The 19,414-nt window shown below is 42.4% G+C and overlaps 1 protein-coding gene across 19 annotated transcripts in view; it reads left to right on the top strand.

The window, feature by feature from the left end:
• The window catches only part of MAP2 (microtubule associated protein 2), a 345,989-nt gene that overhangs the window by 259,814 nt on the left and 66,761 nt on the right, over positions 1–19,414 (top strand). For 18 of the 19 annotated variants that reach the window (XM_050916086.1, XM_050916097.1, XM_050916096.1 and 15 more), the window contains 2 exons: positions 15,305–15,418; positions 17,124–17,198. In XM_050916086.1, coding sequence (XP_050772043.1) covers positions 15,305–15,418; positions 17,124–17,198 — 189 coding nt within the window. The remainder of the gene's footprint in view (positions 1–15,304; positions 15,419–17,123; positions 17,199–19,414) is intronic. The other variant, XM_050916091.1, reaches the window with a different exon arrangement.

The following is a 19,414-nucleotide window of genomic DNA, read 5'->3' as shown; positions in this document are numbered from 1 at the left end:
GTAGGAATTAATAGTAAATTCTCAGAATGGAGAGGGGCAACTAGTGGTGTTCCCCAAGGATCAGTCCTAGGACCAATCCTATTCAATATATTCATAAATGATCTGGAGAAAGGGGTAAACAGTGAGGTGGCAAAGTTTGCAGATGATACTAAACTGCTCAAGATAGTTAAGACCAAAGCAGACTGTGAAGAACGTCAAAAGGATCTCACAAAATTAAGTGATTGGGCAACAAAATAGCAAATGAAATTTAATGTGGATAAATGTAAAGTAATGCACATTGGAAAAAATAACCCCAACTATACATACAATATGATGGGGGCTAATTTAGCTACAGCGAGTCAAGAAAAAGATCTTGGAGTCATCATGGACAGTTCTCTGAAGATGTCCACACAGTGTGCAGAGGCGGTCAAAAAAGCAAACAGGATGTTAGGAATCATTAAAAAGGGGATAGAGAATAAGACTGAAAATATATTATTGCCATTATATAAATTCATGGTATGCCTACATCTCAAATACTGTGTACAGATGTGGTCTTCTCACCTCAAAAAAGATATACTGGCACTGGAAAAGGTTCATAAAAGGGCAACTAAAATGATTAGGGGTTTGGAAAGGGTCCCATATGAGGAAATATTAAAGAGGCTAGGATTCTTCAGCTTGGAGAAGAGGAGACTAAGGGGGGATATGATAGAAGTATATAAAATCATGAGTGATGTGGAGAAAGTGGATAAGGAAAAGTTATTTACTTATTCCCATAATACAAGAACTAGGGGTCACCAAATGAAATTAATAGGCAGCAGGTTTAAAACAAATAAAGGAAGTTCTTCACGCAGTGCACAGTCAACTTGTGGAACTCCTTACCTGAGGAGGTTGTGAAGGCTGGGACTATAACAGCGTTTAAAAGAGAACTGGATAAATTCATGGTGGTTAAGTCCATAAATGGCTATTAGCCAGTATGGGTAAGGAATGGTGTCTCTAGCCTCTGTTTGTCAGAGGATGGAGATGAATGGCAGGAGAGAGATGGAGATGGATGGCAGGGGCACCTGGCATTGGCCACTGTCAGTAGACAGATACTAGGCTAGATGGACCTTTGGTCTAACTCAGTACGGCCGTTCTTATGTTCTTAACCAGGACTGGAGCCAGGACATATATGAGAGAGAGAGAGAGAGAGAGAGAGAGAGAGAGAGAGAGAGAGAGAGAGAGAGAAGAAGTGGCTGGTGAAAGGCAGACACTGGGAAAGGAGATAGGGTGTGGGAGATGGAGAGGCGGGCAGGAACAAACTAAAGAGGAATGTAACTTCAGGAAAGGAGATCAGTAGACCAGGAGATGAATCTAGCGAGAGAGACAGACAGCAAGTTTGAGACTTTGGGGAGAATGGAGGAGATTTTACCAGAATGATTAATTAGGTTTTTAGGCATTAATCCCACATATTAAAATTATTGAGATCATAAGGAGAGAAAGTTAGGGTCGAGATTCTTTCTTCAGGGAACCAAAGTCTGTCAGCCTCAGGAAGTAAGCTTCAAGGCATCCAATAAAACCCCTTGATACTTTCACCAAAGTCAATTGCAAAATATTTAATTTATTGATAAGGGCCAAGAACTCTGAAGAGCAGCGTAATTCATGTCGACACCTCCATCAAATGCGAGACACGATATCATCCTTTTAGAAATGCTATATTGTATGAAAATTGTTACATTGTTACATCAGTGTCTAAACCATGTGATGGGCAGTATCCCACACAGTCTAACCCAAAAGGGGTGGTTCTCTGCCAGGTTCATCTTGCAAGTAAAGTCAAAAGCCTTGGAGAAGTCATCCAGTGCCTCCCATTAAATACTGTAAAATAAAACCTGGAGTGCAAAAAAGAGTCACCGTTGTCCTGCACCTTGTGCCATCAAATAAAGTGTTGATTAGGGAGGGGAGGTTTGTTGTGGTGTTGGTTAATAACAAATAAAAGTTCTAGTTTAGGAGGCTAACTTGAAACCCTACATTCCCATTATTTGCCTTTCACATCCTCCTGCCAATTATTGTGGATGTTACTGACATCAAAATCGAGGGCCTACTTATAGATACATATTTGCTCCCACTAAATCCATTTGAGAGCAAATATGTGAATTCTGTAAAGTTATGTTAATTTAAAAAAAATTAAACTCAATCATGTAATATGAAGGAAATGTCGGGTTTTGTGTTGTCTGAGTAATTTGTACTCTTTTTGAATGCTACTCTACATTTGTTGTTTCAATATAACATCAAAACAAAGGGGCATATTCTCAGTTGGTGTATATCAGCATAGCTCTAGTGACTTCCCCAGAGCTATGTCCATTCTATACCAGCTGAGAATATGGCCCATTGCTTTAAAAAAGTAGAAGCAAAAAAGCGTTCTGCATCACAAGGTCGTGGGAAAAACTCTTCCAACAATAGGAATAAAATAAACCATGGCATTCTAGGATTTTTTTCATAAGCACATTACAAGGATGTTTTCTTGTGTGCTCGTCTGGTTTGTTTTTATGAGAATCCTGAACTGGAAGTCAGGAGGCCCATGTTTTAGTCCTCGATCTGCCATTGATTCTCCAAGTTAGGCAAGTAACTCACTGTAAAATTTTCAGAAGTGGCCACTGGTTTCAAATGCCTTGATTTTTGGGTGCTCAGCTTGAGACACATTGTGGCATGGTATTCAGAGATGTGGAGCACTTGACCTGCTGATTCCATTGCCTCCGCTGTGAGCACTGGGTACTCAGCACTAATGAAAATCAGGTCCCAAGTGTCTCTCTCAAAAACTGAGGTGCTCAGAATCATTGGCTTCTTTTGCCCTTAATCTTCCCACACCTCTGTTCCCTTACCTGTAAAATTGGAGTAGTATTTCTTACCTGTTTTCGTGATCTATGAATGAAAAGGGCTAAGTATTATACACCCAGAAACAAAGATAAATGGGTAAAAATGCCCTTTACACTATCTTAACTTCCCTTTTGCTAGCCTGTGGCATAAGACTGGTGAATTCTTAATTTCAGTATTTAATTCTCATCTTTCTGCCTGTGGCATTTTTTTCCTGATGTTTTCCCCCTGCTGGAGGAGTTGATAGGCTTTCGCTTTTTTCTCTGGAACAGGACATCATATGTCACATAGCTAATTCCAAATATCACTCATTTTTGAGGGGGAAAATAGCCTTTAAAATTAATTACTGGCAAAAGACTTGTGCTAAAATCAGTCCTTTTGGGCAAGGCTTGGAGCAGTGACTGCTGAAGAGAGAATGCATGTGAGGGTGGCTTCCTGAAGACCAGGAGGTTAGAGGCAGAAGGACTGCAACTGAAAGGAGAATCCCTTATTCAGAATTCCAGCAATGCAGTTAGTCTGTGAGGTTTTTTTGAGTGTTGCTTTTTAATCTAAAGATACAGGGAAGCTGAATTCCCGACAGGACAAAGTCAGTTGTCATAGAAACTGAGCACAGTTGCAGAGATTACTGGAGGAGTGAGACTGCAGGCACTCCAAAACCGGAGGAAGAGGAGGGGGATTACATCCCATGAGGAGCAGCCTCTCACTAAACCCATTTACTCTGGATTATCATAGGGGAGAGGATATTGCCCTTAATGTGGAAAAACACAAGGTATCTGGAGTCCAATATTTATCCACAGCACACGCAGTCCAGCATGCCGCCTTTCCCACAGCACCCCAGTGATGTGTCTAACCACTTAGCTCAATGGGCCACGCCTCTAGGAAGGAGAGGCTAGTTCAGACTCTACACCTGGTCAGTTCTTGGCTGCTCTGGTGACATTGCAGCCAGGGATGCCATTAGCATATAGTGTTTATCATGATGTGAACACTTGACCTCTAGGAAATAGACTGAGGCAGACCCCCAGTTTATTTGTCACAGGCCACCAAACAACCATCAGATGGTAATCACCTTCAGTCACCACCATCTGGGTCAAGATTAAATCAATGAGTTAAAGATGAAAGGCTCAGTAACCTATTTCCATCTCCCTGATCCATCCTCTTCCCTGGTCTGTTGCCTCAATGTGTTTGAAGCCTCAAGGATGTTTAATGCCATGTTGTATTTTCACATATTACAGGGTCGCTTGATGGAGTTGCAATAGCTTATTTTGTAGCCATCAACTAGCAGGTGAAAACATGGGGCCAGATTCTCAACTGGTTAGATCAGCATCGCTCCTTTCAAGTCAGCAGAGCTAGGCTACTTCATAGCAACTGAGATCTGGCCTGTGATTCCTGTTTCCTGTCTGTAAATGCTCCTACCAAAAAAGTCTTTAGATGAAATCCTGATCTTTTTTCACTATTTGCTCAGTCTTTACTCAGGCAAAACTCCCACTGACTTCAGAGGGAGCTTAGCCTGAGTAAAGACTTAAGGCTAAGGCCCTGGGTGAATGTCTAGTAATGTTGGGTTGCTAAACAAACAGAATAGCTCTCTGGTCTTTAGGCCTTCACTGTGAATTGCAATACAGCAAAATAGGCCCCATTTACATTTCAGATTAGTCAGAGACAGCAAATAGTAACTTTTCTTCTTTCCTTATTCAAGGAATTTATTTAGGATGTTTGCTTAGCTGAGAACTGCAAACTACTCAGTGCCTTCATTGTTGACTTATTTCCACCTTGGCAGTAATTAGCGTTGGTTACCTAGGAAACTGTTCTGCACCCTATTGAGATTCTTGACAGGAGCATTCTGTCTGAAATGTTTTGTTTCACAAGCACACATACAGCTGATTTCTTCACCATGCTTTTCTTGTGTTTGCCTAAAATTTAGCAAAATTGGGGGAAGAGAGGGTATTTAATTCTTTATAACTGTTTGCATCATTCCTTAACCCTGTTTTAATTTCTGCTTGCAAATTATCAGCATGAATTTTCCTTCACTTTAATCCAAACCACAGTTAATTTCTTGTTGGTGATATTGTGAATGCATATGCTATCTGACATAGGCCTCTGTCTCTTTCCATAGAAGATCAGTTTCTTTCCTAACCTTCCCTCCTAACATCCCTCTCTTCCAGTTTCTTCCTAGAGCATTCATTGTGCCTTGCAGCAGACTAAATTTAAACTTCTGCACGTTCCATAAACAGGTCATATTTCTATAGAAGCTACATGGAATAGTTCACTGGTTCTGCAAGCTCAAGCTCCATTTTCATCACACTAGTATAAGATAGACTTATAGATAGAAAGAATAACCAGAGATGGTTCTTCTCTTATATGAGGAGCCTAAGACCACACACTGATAGCATGAGAATGATCTGAAACACTGCTTGCATATGGGAAGATCCACCTCTCAGCATCTGTGCTACATCCCTCTTTTAAACAGTCTCTTGGAGGAACCCTTTCAGTGTCCCCGACCCACAAGGGGTCTCAATCTTCCTTCAGGGTAGGCTACGTGCAGGGGTGCTGGAACAATTTATATCATGGGGATGCTAAAAGCCACTGAACCAAGCTGTAAACCTTGTCTATGATGGAAACGCCGGGCCTCTGAGACTAGGACGCTTACCTCGGAACTGCCCTGTACGGACTTTTACAAAGACAAGATCCAGCTGCAGCCGCTCCTGGCTTTCCTACCCAAGGTGGTCTCACAGTTTCATACGGGCCAGGACATTTACTTGCTTATCTTTTTTCCAAAGCTGCATAAGTCAGAGGAGGAGCACAGGTTGCATTCCCTAGACGTCAGGAGGGTGCTAGGCTTCTACATTGAAAGAACCAAGCCATTCCGTCATTTGATGCAATTGTTTGGCGCGGTGACTGACAGGACGAAAGGTTGTCCAGTGTCCACTCAAAGAATTTCTTCTTATATCACTGCCTGCATCCTCTGCTGTTACGATCAGGCAAAGGTGCCCCCTCCAGCATTTGTAACCACTCACTCAACCACAGTGCAAGCCTCTTCAGCAGCTTTCCGAGTGCAGGTGTCTATTCAGGACACCTGTAGGGCAGCCACCTGGTCATCCATCCACATATTCACATCCCATTATGCACTTATCCAGCAGGCATGGGACAATGCTGGCTTTGGTAAAGCAGTGCTGCAAGTCACTAGGCTGTGAACTCTGAGCCTACCTCCGAAGATACTGCTTGTGAGTCACCTAGAATGGAATCAACATGAGCAAGCACTCGAAGAAGAAAAAATGGTTACCTACCTTTTCGTAACTGTTGTTCTTTGAGATGTGTTGCTCGTGTTCATTCCATTACCCACCCACCCTACTCTCTGCCAGAGTTGTTGACAAGAAGGAACTGACAGGGCATAGGGTCGGCGATGCTTAACATACCAGCACGTGGGCATGGCTCTCAAGGGTGCGCCACAACCAACCCTACAGATACTGCTAATGCAAAAATCTCCAATGACTGTGCACATGGGTGCGCACACACCTAGAATGGAACGAACATGAGCAACATCTTGAAGAACAACAGTTACGAAAAGGTAGGTAACCATTTTTTTCTAGCCCAGCAGCACAGATCCCTGACTCAGTTGAGCTTTAATTTTGTTTTAAATGAATTTGAATTAAATAAAAGTGCTCCTGAAACACACCAGCACAGCAGATTGGAGTTCTGTGTTTTCTATCTGAGAGCAGCTACAACATCATCGGCAGCAGCCATGCAGACTTCCTCATGGTGACCTGGCAATATGCTTCAATCTGTATGAGAAGTGACAACTCTGAGGGTGAGAAGGAAGTTCAGTCCTCATGCCGATTAGTTCTTGGCCTCTCTGCTGAAACTTCCAGTTGTCAAGGTGGTTTTTAAAAGAGCCATCAGAAGGTAATTCATAATGTTGTATATTCACTATTGAGTCCATGATGGAGGGCTATGTATTAACCGATGATATTGAGGTAACTCTATCGCAGTCCTTGTCTTCTGTACCCTCCATGCTCCATTTAGCTGTTTCATCTCTTCTTTAGCTAAATATATTCTGGACCCAATCCTCAGCTGGTGTACATCAGTGTAGCTGCATTGACTTCTTCTCAGTGCTTTTTTTTTTAGTGAGCCCATCGTTTCTATTGACATGTTCTCAAAATTCAAACTTAGCAAGTTTACAAAAAGAAATTCTAAATCCACATCCCATCAGCAAGAGCATCACTTCTCCTAATAAAAAAGGGCAGTGGCTGATTGAGAGGAAAACATTCTGAAGCTGTGTTTTTGCTGTTCCATTCAAGTAAAGTCACACACTAAGCTGGAATCTTTAGTGCCTTTGAGAAACTCATGTTCTGCATCACTCGGTACCTGTTGCTGTCATTTCAGTGTCAAAAAGTAGAGGAAGACAATGTGTTTCTAGTTTAACAGGTGGGGGAAAAAATCTCTGAAGAAACAAAAGCTCTAACAGAAGCAAAGTTCCCATGATGCCTGGCATCCTGACGGGAAGGATGTACTCTTCTTTGTTGTTGATATTTATCATTCCTCTTCCTTGAACTTTCACTGAACCATGAGGAAATGCTGAAGAGTCTCACTAGCTACCCTCCAAGTATCTGACTTACCCACTGGATCTGCTATTTATAGGGTCCATTAGTACAAAAGTGTCTGTCCTTTTCCAGCAGTTGTTAACAGCAAAAATACTGTTCCTGCTGAACTGCCTGTATCTCCCATGTCACCAAAAATATCCATCAATAGAGTGCTGTGAAGTGAGCTTTACTTGATAAGATCCTCAGAGGCAATTTATATAGTTTGGTTATTTATTTATTTATTTGGGGTATGTCTAAAATTAAGCTTCTATTATTCAGACGGGCAGTCTCTCTCTCCCCCTCTCTCTCTCTCTCCTCAGTATAATGCTTGCCTCTGGGAAATGGAATGAGAATAGGAACTGAGATGGTAGGAGCTACCTGCAGTCCTTTGGATGATCCCTTCACTCTGCTGAGAAAGATTAAATGCAAAGAAGTCTAAATTTATAGCAAGGAAGGTAACTTTTAATAGGGTTTCAGCTTATCTTGCTGGGAACAGTGCTATGCTGGGTGGGAGATGGACAAAGAATGACCTGTTAGGTCTTTCCTCTCTCCAACTTTTGTGCTTTGCTGATTATAATCCACAGTGCCACCTGTGTATTCATCTCACTGTGTGCTAGTGTTTGCATCTGAAAAATGAATCTCTTGTGGTCTTTCCTTAAAATGTTATTCTGAAAATAGCTCCTGTTTTCTACCCTGTTTTCCCAGAATAAGGCATGCAGCAGCACCCTGAGCTGGTTCTCTGTGCAAACTTTCCCAGTACAGGGACTGATTCAAACTAACAGCACAACTTTGTAAATGACTCAGTGATGTTACTTGCTTCAGTGGGATAGTAATTACTGAGAATTGCCACTTCATGAAAACTTCGGACAAAGGAATTTCTTCCTGGGGTAAAACCTGTAAAGGAGTTTAAAAAACAATCAAATGGGCCAGGATTTACTGCTCTGTGTTGATGACTGAGTACCTGGCTCTTTTATGCAATGGAACCCAGGACACTATCCCCCCGCACTAACAGATCCATGGGTGTCTGTAAAGCTCCATGCTGGTCTTCACACCCACCAAGTCCCTTGAAGCCTGGCTCTTTATTGGTGTCATTAATTTCCTACCCCGAAAAGGTAGGCAGGGGAATATGTAATATAGAATGGATGTTCCCTGGTCCCTGCATACCCAACCTACCTATACAAAGTATCCCAGAGCCTCAACCATATGCCATTGTGATGGAGGGGCTACCAGAGGTTGCCAAGAAGCAGGTAGACTGTGCAGTTGAGCTACCACTCCCCCTTTCCTGTCTTTTCTGTGCAGTTCTTCTACTTTGCACTCTGTACATGCTTCAGAAGGGAAATCATGGGCTCCAAATTAACAATCCATATTCTGTAGTCAGTGGAAGCAGCTATGTACAGGGGTCAGCTTTGGAAGAAGAGTTACTCTCATAAACACACACACACACAATATTGTGTAACATTGGTGAACGGTCAGTATTTCATTGCTGTGGTTATGTAAGAGGTTGGGTGGCAAAATGGAGCTTTGCCAGGTATACTCTGGATGCATTCTGGGTCTGGCATACTCTTCCATTGTCATTTACTGCTGGCTGCAGTCAATAAAACTGTATTGTTATCAGTTGCCCTTCTGGCTACCAGTCAAGAGAGGAGTAAATTATATCAGTTATGAAGACCAACAATTGTGAGGGAAATATTCCTTGCCTGCAAGTGTCTTGATACCTTATTACATATGAAGTTTCTGCAGTAAAGAAATTAACGTTGGCTTTGTCCCAGCATTTTTTCAGACTCAGGTGACTGTGGAAGGCAGGCAGCCATATCTCTAGCTAGACTCATAGACTTTAAGGTCAGAAGGGACCATTACGATCATCTAGTCTGACCTCCTGCACAATGCAGGCCACAGAATCTCACCCACCCACTCCTGTAACAAACCCCTAACCTATGTCCGAGTTATTGAAGTCCCCAAATTGTGGTTTGAAGACCTCAAGCTGCAGAGAATCCTCCAGCAAGTGACCTGTGCCCCATGCTGCAGGGGAAGGCAAAAAACCTCCAGGGCCTCTGCCAATCTGCCCTGGAGGAAAATTCCTTCCCGAACCCAAATATGGCTATCAGTTAAACCCTGAGCATGTGGGCAAGACTCCCAGGAAATAATTCTCTATAGTAACTGAGATCCCAACCCATCTAACATCCCATCACAGACCACTGGGCATACTTACCTGCTGATAATCAAACATCAGTTGCTAAATTAATTGCCAAAATTAGGCTAGTTCTCAGAAGAAACTCAGTCTTGTTGAAGGAAAAACATGGAGAAAAAATGATTATTTTAGAAACCTTTTGGAATGTTCATTTGAACTTTAAAGGTGACAGTCGGTCAACTGTAGGTCTAATAGCCTGCATTACTTGCCTGTGAAAGCAGTTGCTGTAAAGTTATGTGCAGGGCATTGACTTAAATATACAACCTCTCCACCTGCTCACCCATGCTAAAGGAAATTATATCTGGTGTGTGATCATCCTTGCCCTCACTGGATGCTCCATGATGTCATCATCGTTGGCAGGGCCAGTGCAAGGAAGTTTTGTGCCCTAGCTGAAACTTCCACCTTGCACCACCACCACCCCAGCTAACCCCGCCCCCCCATGGCAGCTAACCATGCCCACACGCCCCTCCCACCTGAGGAGCCCCCCCCCACGGCAGTTAACCCCACCCGCCGTGGCAGCTAACCCACCCACTCTCGCCCCCACCCGGGGAGCCCACCCCACAGCAGCTACCCCCCTCTTGAAAGCCCCCCTTCCACGGCAGCTAACCTGGCCCGGGGAGCGCCCCCACTCCGTGGAAGCTAACTCGGCCCAGGGAGCTCCCCTCCACAGCAGCTAACACCACCTGCCGTGGCAGCTAACACCACCCGGGGCTTCCCCCCCCCCCGCCGCAGAAGCTAACCCGGCCCCCCTCCATGGCAGCTGACACCTCCCAGGGAGCCCGCCCATGGAAGCTAACCCTGCCCCCCTCCATGGCAGCCGACACTGCCCGGGGAGCCTCAGCTCTCTTCTGCTGAGCATGCTGGCGCTGCTCTAATTCTCCTCCCCTCCCAGGCTTGTGGCGCCGATTGGAGGAGACTTAGAGCGGGGGTTGTGTGCTCAGCGGAGGAGGCAGAGTGGAGGTGATCTGTGACAGGGAGTGGTTCCCCCGTGCGTGCCCCCCCCATTACTGTGGGCGGCCCTGTCATAAACAGATAGCTAAGGGTTAATGTCTCTTTCACCTGAAGCACCTGACCAGAGGACCAATCAGGAAACCGGATTTTTTCAACTTTGGGTGGAGGGAATTGTGTCTCTGTGTCTTTGTTTTTCTGTCTGCCTGCCTCTCTGAGCTTTGGAGAAGTAGCTCTATTTTCTAGTCTTCTGTTTCTAAGTGTAAGGACAAAGAGATCAGATAGTAAGTTCTATGGTTTTCTTTTCTTTGGTATTTGCATGAATATAAGTGCTGGAGTGCTTTGATTTGTATTCTTTTTGAATAAGGCTGTTTATTCAATATTCTTTTAAGAAATTGCCCTGTATTGTGTCATCTTAATACAGAGAGACTATTTGTATTTTTTCTTTCTTTTTTATATAAAGCTTTCTTTTAAGACCTGTTGGAGTTTTTCTTTACTGCAGGGAAATTGAGTCTGTACTCACCAGGGAATTGGTGGGAGGAAGAAATCAGGGGAGATCTGTGTGTGTTGAAGTGGCTAGCCTGATTTTGCATTCCCTCTGGGTGAAGAGGAAAGTACTTTTTGTTTCCAGGATTGGGAACAGAGAGGGAGATTCACTCTGTTTGGATTCACAGAGCTTGTGTCTGTGTATCTCTCCAGGAGCACCTGGAGGGGGGAAGGGAAAAAGGATTATTTCCCTTTGTTGTGAGACTCAAGGGATTTGGGTCTTGGGGTCCCCAGGGAAGGTTTTTCAGAGGGACCAGAGTGCCCCAAAACACTCTAATTTTTTGGGTGGTGGCAGCAGGTACCAGGTCCAAGCTGGTAACTAAGCTTGGAGGTTTTCATGCTAACCCCCATATTTTGGACGCTAAGGTCCAAATCTGGGACTAAGGTTATTACAGGCCCTCCTCGCACCCCCCCACCACAGCTCACCTCCATTCCACTGCCTTGCCTGAGCAGCCTTTTAGGCGCCCCCAACCACTAGATGGCCTAGGCGGCCGCCTAGTTTGCCTAAATGGTTGCACCGGCCCTGATCGTTGGACACTGATGGATTGCGTTTAATTTGTAGTAAAGCAATTGGCATCCACAGCAACACTGAATTTTATGGGTGTATAGTGCAAATGCTTGTATTAGTAAGGCTCTGAGGGCAAGTCTGGGCCATGCGTATAGTGGGCCTGAAGCTGCAAGGCATTGAGTCTGCTATGATTTCAGTTGGCTTCAGTGCGTGTGAGGGCACTCAGCACCATGTATAATGGCCCTCAATGTCTGAAAGTAATTCTCACCTGCCGACAGGAATACCTGGGAAATACAGTGACTATGGCTGTAAGTAGAAAGAAATATGGATGTGAATGAGCCAGGGAGTGTATATGTATGCAGATGTGAAACCCACAACTTTTCTCTAAATTGTATTTTATTGATTGTTTGTATTTCGGTCACACCTAGAAGCCCCAGTCAGGAACCATGACCCCCGTGTGCTAGCGACTGTACTAACACAGAACAAAAAGACAGTCCCTGTCCCAAACTGTTTACAATCTATGTATAAGACAAGACGAAACAGCTGGATAGAGGCAGATGGGGAAGTACAAAGAAACAATGAGACAATATTGGTCAGCACACCAGAAGACAAATCATTCTCAAGTTTTTTGTAGGCCTCACATGGCAAAGTCAAGTTTCAAGGAGGGTTTTGAAGGAGAATAATAAGTTAGTTTTGCAGATATTTATGAGAGCTCCTCCCAAGTTTGAGGGGCTGCATGGCAGAAAACATAACGGTTTATTTATTTTGTAAATGGTTCTTCTGCCGTTGGATGCATGAATTATCAATTTGCTATTTCATTAAAGGCCAGATTTTTAAACATATTTAGGCATCTAACTCTCATTTATTTCAGTGAGATTTAGGTGCCTAAATACCTTTAAAATATGGCCCTATGCACCTAAAACGGCAACTAGGCAGATCTTCCTGGCTGTTTCCATATGCAGTTGCATGCCTGTTTACATCCCACTGCATCCTAAGGCTAGGTTTGAGATATCCGTACTCACGGTCAGTAGTATTAACTCCATAGATAGTCCCATTGACCTCAATAGGACTTCACGTGGGGTAAGGTGCTATTCACCATGTGTAAGAGTTATCATAGGACAGCCTTTAACAAATCCTTTGCAAATATAGGCCTGAATCCTGCAGCTGCATTTGCAGTTGCCATTTCAGTGTTGGGCCATTAGCCTAAGAAGTATTATAAAATCTTCATGCATATTAGCACTAAATTAATTAATAGGCCACAGATTTAAAATAAACAAAAGGAAGTATTTATTCACACAACGCACAGTCAACCTGTGGAACTCTTTGCCTGAGGATGTTGTAAAGGCCAAGACTATGACAGGGTTCAAAAAAGAACTAGATAAATTCACGGAGGATAGGTCCATCAATGGCCATTAGCCAGGATGGGCAGGGATGGTGTCCCTCACCTGTTTGTAGGAAGCTGGGAATGAGCGACAGGGGATGGATCACTTGATGACTATCTGTTCCATTCATTCCCTCTGGGGCACCTGGCATTGGCCGCTGTCGGAAGACAGGATACTGGGCTAGATGGAGCTTTGGTCTGACTCAGTATGATCATTCTTATGTAAATTCATTGGATAATAGTGTACCATCCTCCAGGCCACATTTTTACCAGATGTGGATGTCTCATGGAGTCCATCTAAAAGCACTATATTACAAATAGGAGAAGTTTTTGCATGTATTAAAGTGACTTGAGTGTGGTGTTTTCAAAGCTGCATGAGAATTGTCAAAGATGCACGTAGGCCCAGTTCCTCTTCAGTTGAATAGGAATTGGGCACCCAAATCTCCGAGATAACTAAAAAGGAAACGTCCATGCTGTCAATTGCACTGAACGGATTTCTTCACCATTTCCTTGTCGCTGTGTTGTACAAAGCAACAGATGCTGTGCTTGAAAAATACCCAACTAATTTCTCTTCAGTGATCTTCGTCCTGTGATGGCATCGGCCATTCAACCAAAACGAATGTGCCTTATGTGTAACCGTATGGGCGTTCATAGTGCAATAAGGTTCTGATCCAAAGCCCTTTGAAGTGGAAAGACTTCTGTTGACTTCACTGGGCTTTGGATCAGTCCCTTAATCAGAGTCATGGCCCCACCTCAGCATCCTTCCACACAAGTCCATGTAGCATGCAGCGTCTCAAGGAGTGCAGCAGCGGCTCTGCTCCTCCAAGGGCAGTATAGGCCCTTAGTTTTGGATGAGCTTTGATGGCACGACTGAGTGGGCAAGAGGCAAAGTCTGCACCTCAAACATATTGCTATGAACCTCCATCATCCCAGACAGTGGTATCACATGGAATACATTTGCATACTCTCAGATCTGTGATTCAAATGTAGAGTTGCCTGCATGATGCAGCCCTGAAAAAGGTGAGGTGGATAAATTATACATCTTAATGTTGTCGAAATGCCATTGGCCCTTCTTTCTTAAGTCCCTCATCAGCATACCCTTCAATGTCTTCAGGTGCAGTGCCCTGAATGCATACTAACTGTATGCTAATGAAGGAAAAATGCAATCCAAAGCACTTGTAAACATACAGATAACTCAGTATATTAGGTGCTAGAAAATCCATCTCAGCTTGTGTCACAGAGTCCCCGGGCAATGCTCTGGAACTTCTCCTCACAAAGCCAGTCAGGATTTGGGGAGCCTCCTCTCCCTTGGAGCAGACTGTCTTCAGAGCAAGAAGCTCACACGGCTTTACCTTCCTGGGTCTGACCTTGGAGCATTCAGCATATGCCCCTCCTTGCGCGTCCCACGGCAAATCTGCCCAAGTCGGGTCCTGGGGAAGCAAGAGAGTCCTGTACCACCCCTACTTCACAGTCAGACGTGACTCTTAGCCAGCCAGTAAAACAGACGTTTATCAGATGATCGGAACATGGTCTAAAACAGAGCTTGTAGGTACAGAGAATGGGACCCTCAGCCAGGTCCATTCTGGGGCCGAGTGAGCCAGACAATCCCATCTGCACTCATTTCCCATCCCCAGCCAGCTTCAAACTGACCCCCCCCAGCCCCTCCTTTCTGGCCTTTGTCTCTTTCCTGGGCCAGGAAGTCACCTGATCTCTTTGCTCACCTTTAGCCATCCCCTTGCAGGGGGGAAGGGGCCCAGGCATTTGTTGCCAGGAGACAGAGTGTCAGCCATTTATGCATGCTGGAGACTTAAGAAATGCATAGGGGAAACTGAGGCACACACAGTATTCAGAGGCAACATTAAGAACAGTCCCACTTTGTCACAGCTTGTCATCCTGGCCATGTTTGGAAAATGCCATGGTCACAAAATTGCACATGAAAAATCTTCCTAGACAGTTAATAAACTCTCACTTTAAAATTCTGCCATTACTGCATATATCTCCCATACCAAAAATGAGAAGCAGTGATTAATAGTAATGTCTTATACTGTCCTCGCTCCAAGGAGTAAGATTCAAAATTACTTTTACATTTACAGATTCAGGGACAGATTTTCAACACCCAGCAGTTCCCTCTGAGAAGAATATGAGTGCTGGGGCTTGAGATCTTTTGAAAATCTGGTCCTTTAATTTCATTTGTAATGATTTCCCTAAATATTTGAGAGAAAATAAATTTTTAAAAAATCTGAATGAGTTTTAACCAGACTCAATTTCATTTTTTTAAAAATCTCTCTTTTTAACGCACCGTTTTTGTTTTGTTAATTTTGCTACTATCGCAGAGGAAGTGTCTGCAAGGATAGTCCAAGTAGTAACAGCTGAAGCTGTAGCAGTCCTGAAAGGTGAACAGGAAAAAGAAGCCCAGCACAAAGATCAGCCTGGACCATTACCTTTAGGTAAAACGAAGCATTTGCAAGAGTGCTGAAGGTATCTCTGTGTGTGCAGATGTATATACATATAATTATTAATATCAGGTCACAATATATAATGCATGTAGATCACAAAGATGGTGCTGATATTCATGGATAAATTGTAGAACCCTGGGATAAATTCTGTAACCAGATAATAAATAAAATATCACATTTCCCCAATTTATCATGCACCTTTAACTGCCTCGCTGAACCTATCTCCCACCAGGCCTGCATTACATTCTCCAAGCAACTTCAATCATTATTATTATTATTATTGTGTTTATTATGCTAGTGGCTCGTTAACTGAGGTACAATTTTGCTTGAAAGTCCCTAATTCAGCAAAAATATTTAACATATGCTTGACTTCAAGCATTTGCTTAAGTCCTATCAAGATCTATGGAATTTAAGCGCACACTTAACTCCTTCGCTGAGTTGGGCCTAAGTGAGGGCAGAACTAATTACACATCCTGGGTGTTGAGACGTTCTTCAACATACTCTGAGAAACAACGTATGTGTTTGCAATGATTTCTGTTACAGCATCTGTAGGTACGAAAGTACATCTGTGAGTTATTTAAATGTGGTTGTATGATCTGCGTTCGGATCAAAAAGCCAGTCTGGAGAGGAAGTATTCAAGGTACTGGGCCTGGTCCAATATCCATTGAAGTCAATGGAAGTCTTTCCATTGATTTCATTGGTCTGAGGATCACGCCCTAAATCATAAATTGAGACCTCATTGCTCGCTGGAATCATTTGCAGCCCAGGAAATACTGTGGCATAAAGTTTAAAAACCTGATAGATCCCAGTACTAACTCTGAAGAAATACTCAAAACTATTTCTGTGAAATCAGATGAAGAATCTAACTATACCTAAGAGATACCTTGTTTAGGGCTTAATCTTGCTGCTACTGAAACCATTGACAAAACTTCCTCTGACTTCAGTGGGAACAAGATAAGACCCTTAATTGGGAATTAATCTAAACCCTTAAAAGATTAGGCTTCAATAGAGCGCCTTCCTCTATTGAAATACCATGATCAGATGGCTGACAGAAGTTCCCCATTGACTTGTTTTCCGTCCTTGATGATGCTTCCAGCTGGTACCTTTCATACTTTGACAAGGAACATTTGCATATATTATATAGCTAGCCCTGAACCCAGCAGAAACGAAAAAAATATCCAGGTTGTAATAATGTAAGAACCCAACAAAGTGCTATTTGTCCAGCTACCCAAAGGTAAACTAAGCTTGGGATTGGGTGCCTATTTATCCCTTTTCCAGATGATCGAACTGAATCTTTAAAATCTCACTGATTTAAATATGTTGCCATCATACGTTTGTGAATGAAGCTTTCTCAAAATCATGAATGAACAATAGTGTTGATCTGGCTAACAGATGGGACACAAACACAAAGGACTGATACTTCTTTATTTTATTTTAGTTTATTTCATTTTGCTGTACCCTGGGACCAGACTCTGAACACAAGGCAGAGCACCTGAAAGGATATGTTTTCCTTTCATTATAGGTTTAAAATAATACATTGAAAAAGGGAGTATATCTGAAAATCCATTCGGCACAACCTCCATTGAGGTATTCTCCGAACAGGCCAGAATTGAAGCTTGTACTCAGCATCTAATGGTTTCACAGGAATTAATTGCTGTATCTCATTTTCTCATTTGCATTGTTCAATCTCTAACAGTTGAAGAATCAGCTAACCTGCCTCCTTCCCCGCCTCCATCACCAGCCTCAGAACAGACTGGAACATTGGCAGAAGGTAAGGGTCCACTGGACATTTCAGAGTATATCTATCGAGGAAGGGAACAAACGCTCAAATGAAGAGGTGGAGGAAATAGTAAATGGAAATACTTCCTGCCAGCTTCAGCTTAAAGAGTAAGCATTCTCCCACAATGAGGTGCCCTCTGCAAAGTGACCATAACACACAAATGAGATATATACATGGACACAGGAATAATTGGAAGTAAGCAAAAATAAATATGCAGACATATATATATATGTGAAAAATAATCACTAATAGATATTACAAGCAAAGATGTCTAAATAGTGAGACTTCCCAGGTGCGAGCCTAGAACATAGTGTTAAAGGTTGATTACTACAATCTGTTAAGATGCATTTAGTTGGAAATTAACCAGCATTAATATTGTTTTACAATCCAAGTCCATGCAAGCAAGGAGATTCAGAGTTTGATTACTCCTTCTGCTTTCCAGATTTAATTTACATTTCTGTGCCTTGGTGTATATGGGGATTCTGTACAAGGGTGCCAAAGTGAAATTCTACTCTCAAAGCAAATTATACTCTGATCCAAACAGTAGTAACCCAATAATGTCCACATTCTTCTGTCCCTGAAGCCACAATTCAGAAAGCATGTAATCATGTGCTTAACTTTAAGAATGTGGTTAAACCCCATTGAAGTCACTTGCCTAACATTAAGCCCATGGTTATGTGTTTTGATGAATAGAGGTAGACTGCTGAATCAGGGTCTGGGTGTCTGAATCTCCTGTTAACATATGGATCTGAGAGAAAAATTCGGCCCTTTGAATTCCCTTGTCTTTGTGAGCTAAATCAGACATCTGACATTATCATTATAGTATGAATATAGTTTTCATATGTCACCTTCCTTCTTGTTTTTTAAAAATAAATATCTTGAAAATTAATGTGTCATAGAAATAAGATATTACTGTCTGTTGAGTACGTACTGTGTGTGATTTATCCTGCACTAGTGTTGGAAATGTGTATTTTTTATGTGATGTCCCAATATGTGCTAGCTCTCAGTTTGCCATGGCGTTCTGCAATGAGACACTTTTTTTATAGCTGATCTCCCTGTGTTTTGGATCAGTTCATCTCCTGTATACATTGACAAATGTCACATCCTTGGGTACTTTGTATTGAAAACACTTACCTGGCATGTGCAGTAACCAATATGCAAACTTTGATTTCGTTGTCATTATTATCATAAGATTCACATTCCTGTTGTTGAGCAAATATTACAATGTCTACTCAAAGGTAATGGTAGTCAAATAAAACCACTCGGGGGAAAAAAAAGGAAACCAGTACTACCCTGGCAAAGATTTTTAGGATTGCTAGGGGCATTTTGATTATTTCACTGCTCTCTTTGTGTTGATTTATTTGATTATCTTACTGTTCGGGAGTGTGCTTTTTGATTTTTGGTAACAGAGTGAAAAAGGGTTGTTGATCTGCTTGAGACCAATTTTAAGATCCCTCCTTTACCTTGGGTTCGGCATTGGCTTTGCACACTGTTTTCACTAACCGTATTATTGCTTATTACTTTGTGGGTTTTATACAGTAGCAAAATTGATTAACTGACAATGTTATAGGTTAATCACTTGCCAAATGTCTTAAATGGAAGCCATTTTATTAGTTATATCAATGCAAAGAAGTGACAGAACAGTAGCCATGTCTTTGGCCTAAAAGACTGAGCAGTTCCCAGCTCTGCAAATGACTCAAAAAGCTACTTAACTTCTTTGTGTTTCTCTTTCCTCATATGTAAAAATGAGATAATAATGCTTGCTTGCCTACCTCACAGAGGTGTTGTGAGGACTTTAGAGTCAATGATTGTAGAGTGGTTGGAAGATATAATGTATTATATACTTGTTAAGTATGATAGTTTTTACAGCATTCATGTTGTTTGCTTTAAAGGTTGGATTTAAAAAAAAATGTTTCTGTGATAAACTTTTCTACTAACTTTCAGTTTGACAGAAAACTTCATTGGACTTGTTTATAACCTCCTGCAAATATAGGTTTATAAGGGAAACATTGTCAGAGCTCCTGTACTGTAGTTCCTCAGTCACTGATGGCCAAAGAGGTCCAAAGTGCTGTAAGCTTCTCTTTTATGGTTGGCTCTTGGGAGGGTAGTTCATATTAGATTTAGTTGAGAAAACAAAGGAAATGTTAGTAAAAATTGTCACCAAAAATTTTGTCTAGTTTTTCATCGAAATTTAAAAAGTTTCAAAC

This window comes from Gopherus flavomarginatus, chromosome 10 (genome assembly GCF_025201925.1).
Source record: "Gopherus flavomarginatus isolate rGopFla2 chromosome 10, rGopFla2.mat.asm, whole genome shotgun sequence".
In the NCBI taxonomy this organism is placed as follows: Eukaryota; Metazoa; Chordata; order Testudines; family Testudinidae; genus Gopherus; species Gopherus flavomarginatus.
This window is presented reverse-complemented; position numbering and strand designations above follow the sequence as displayed.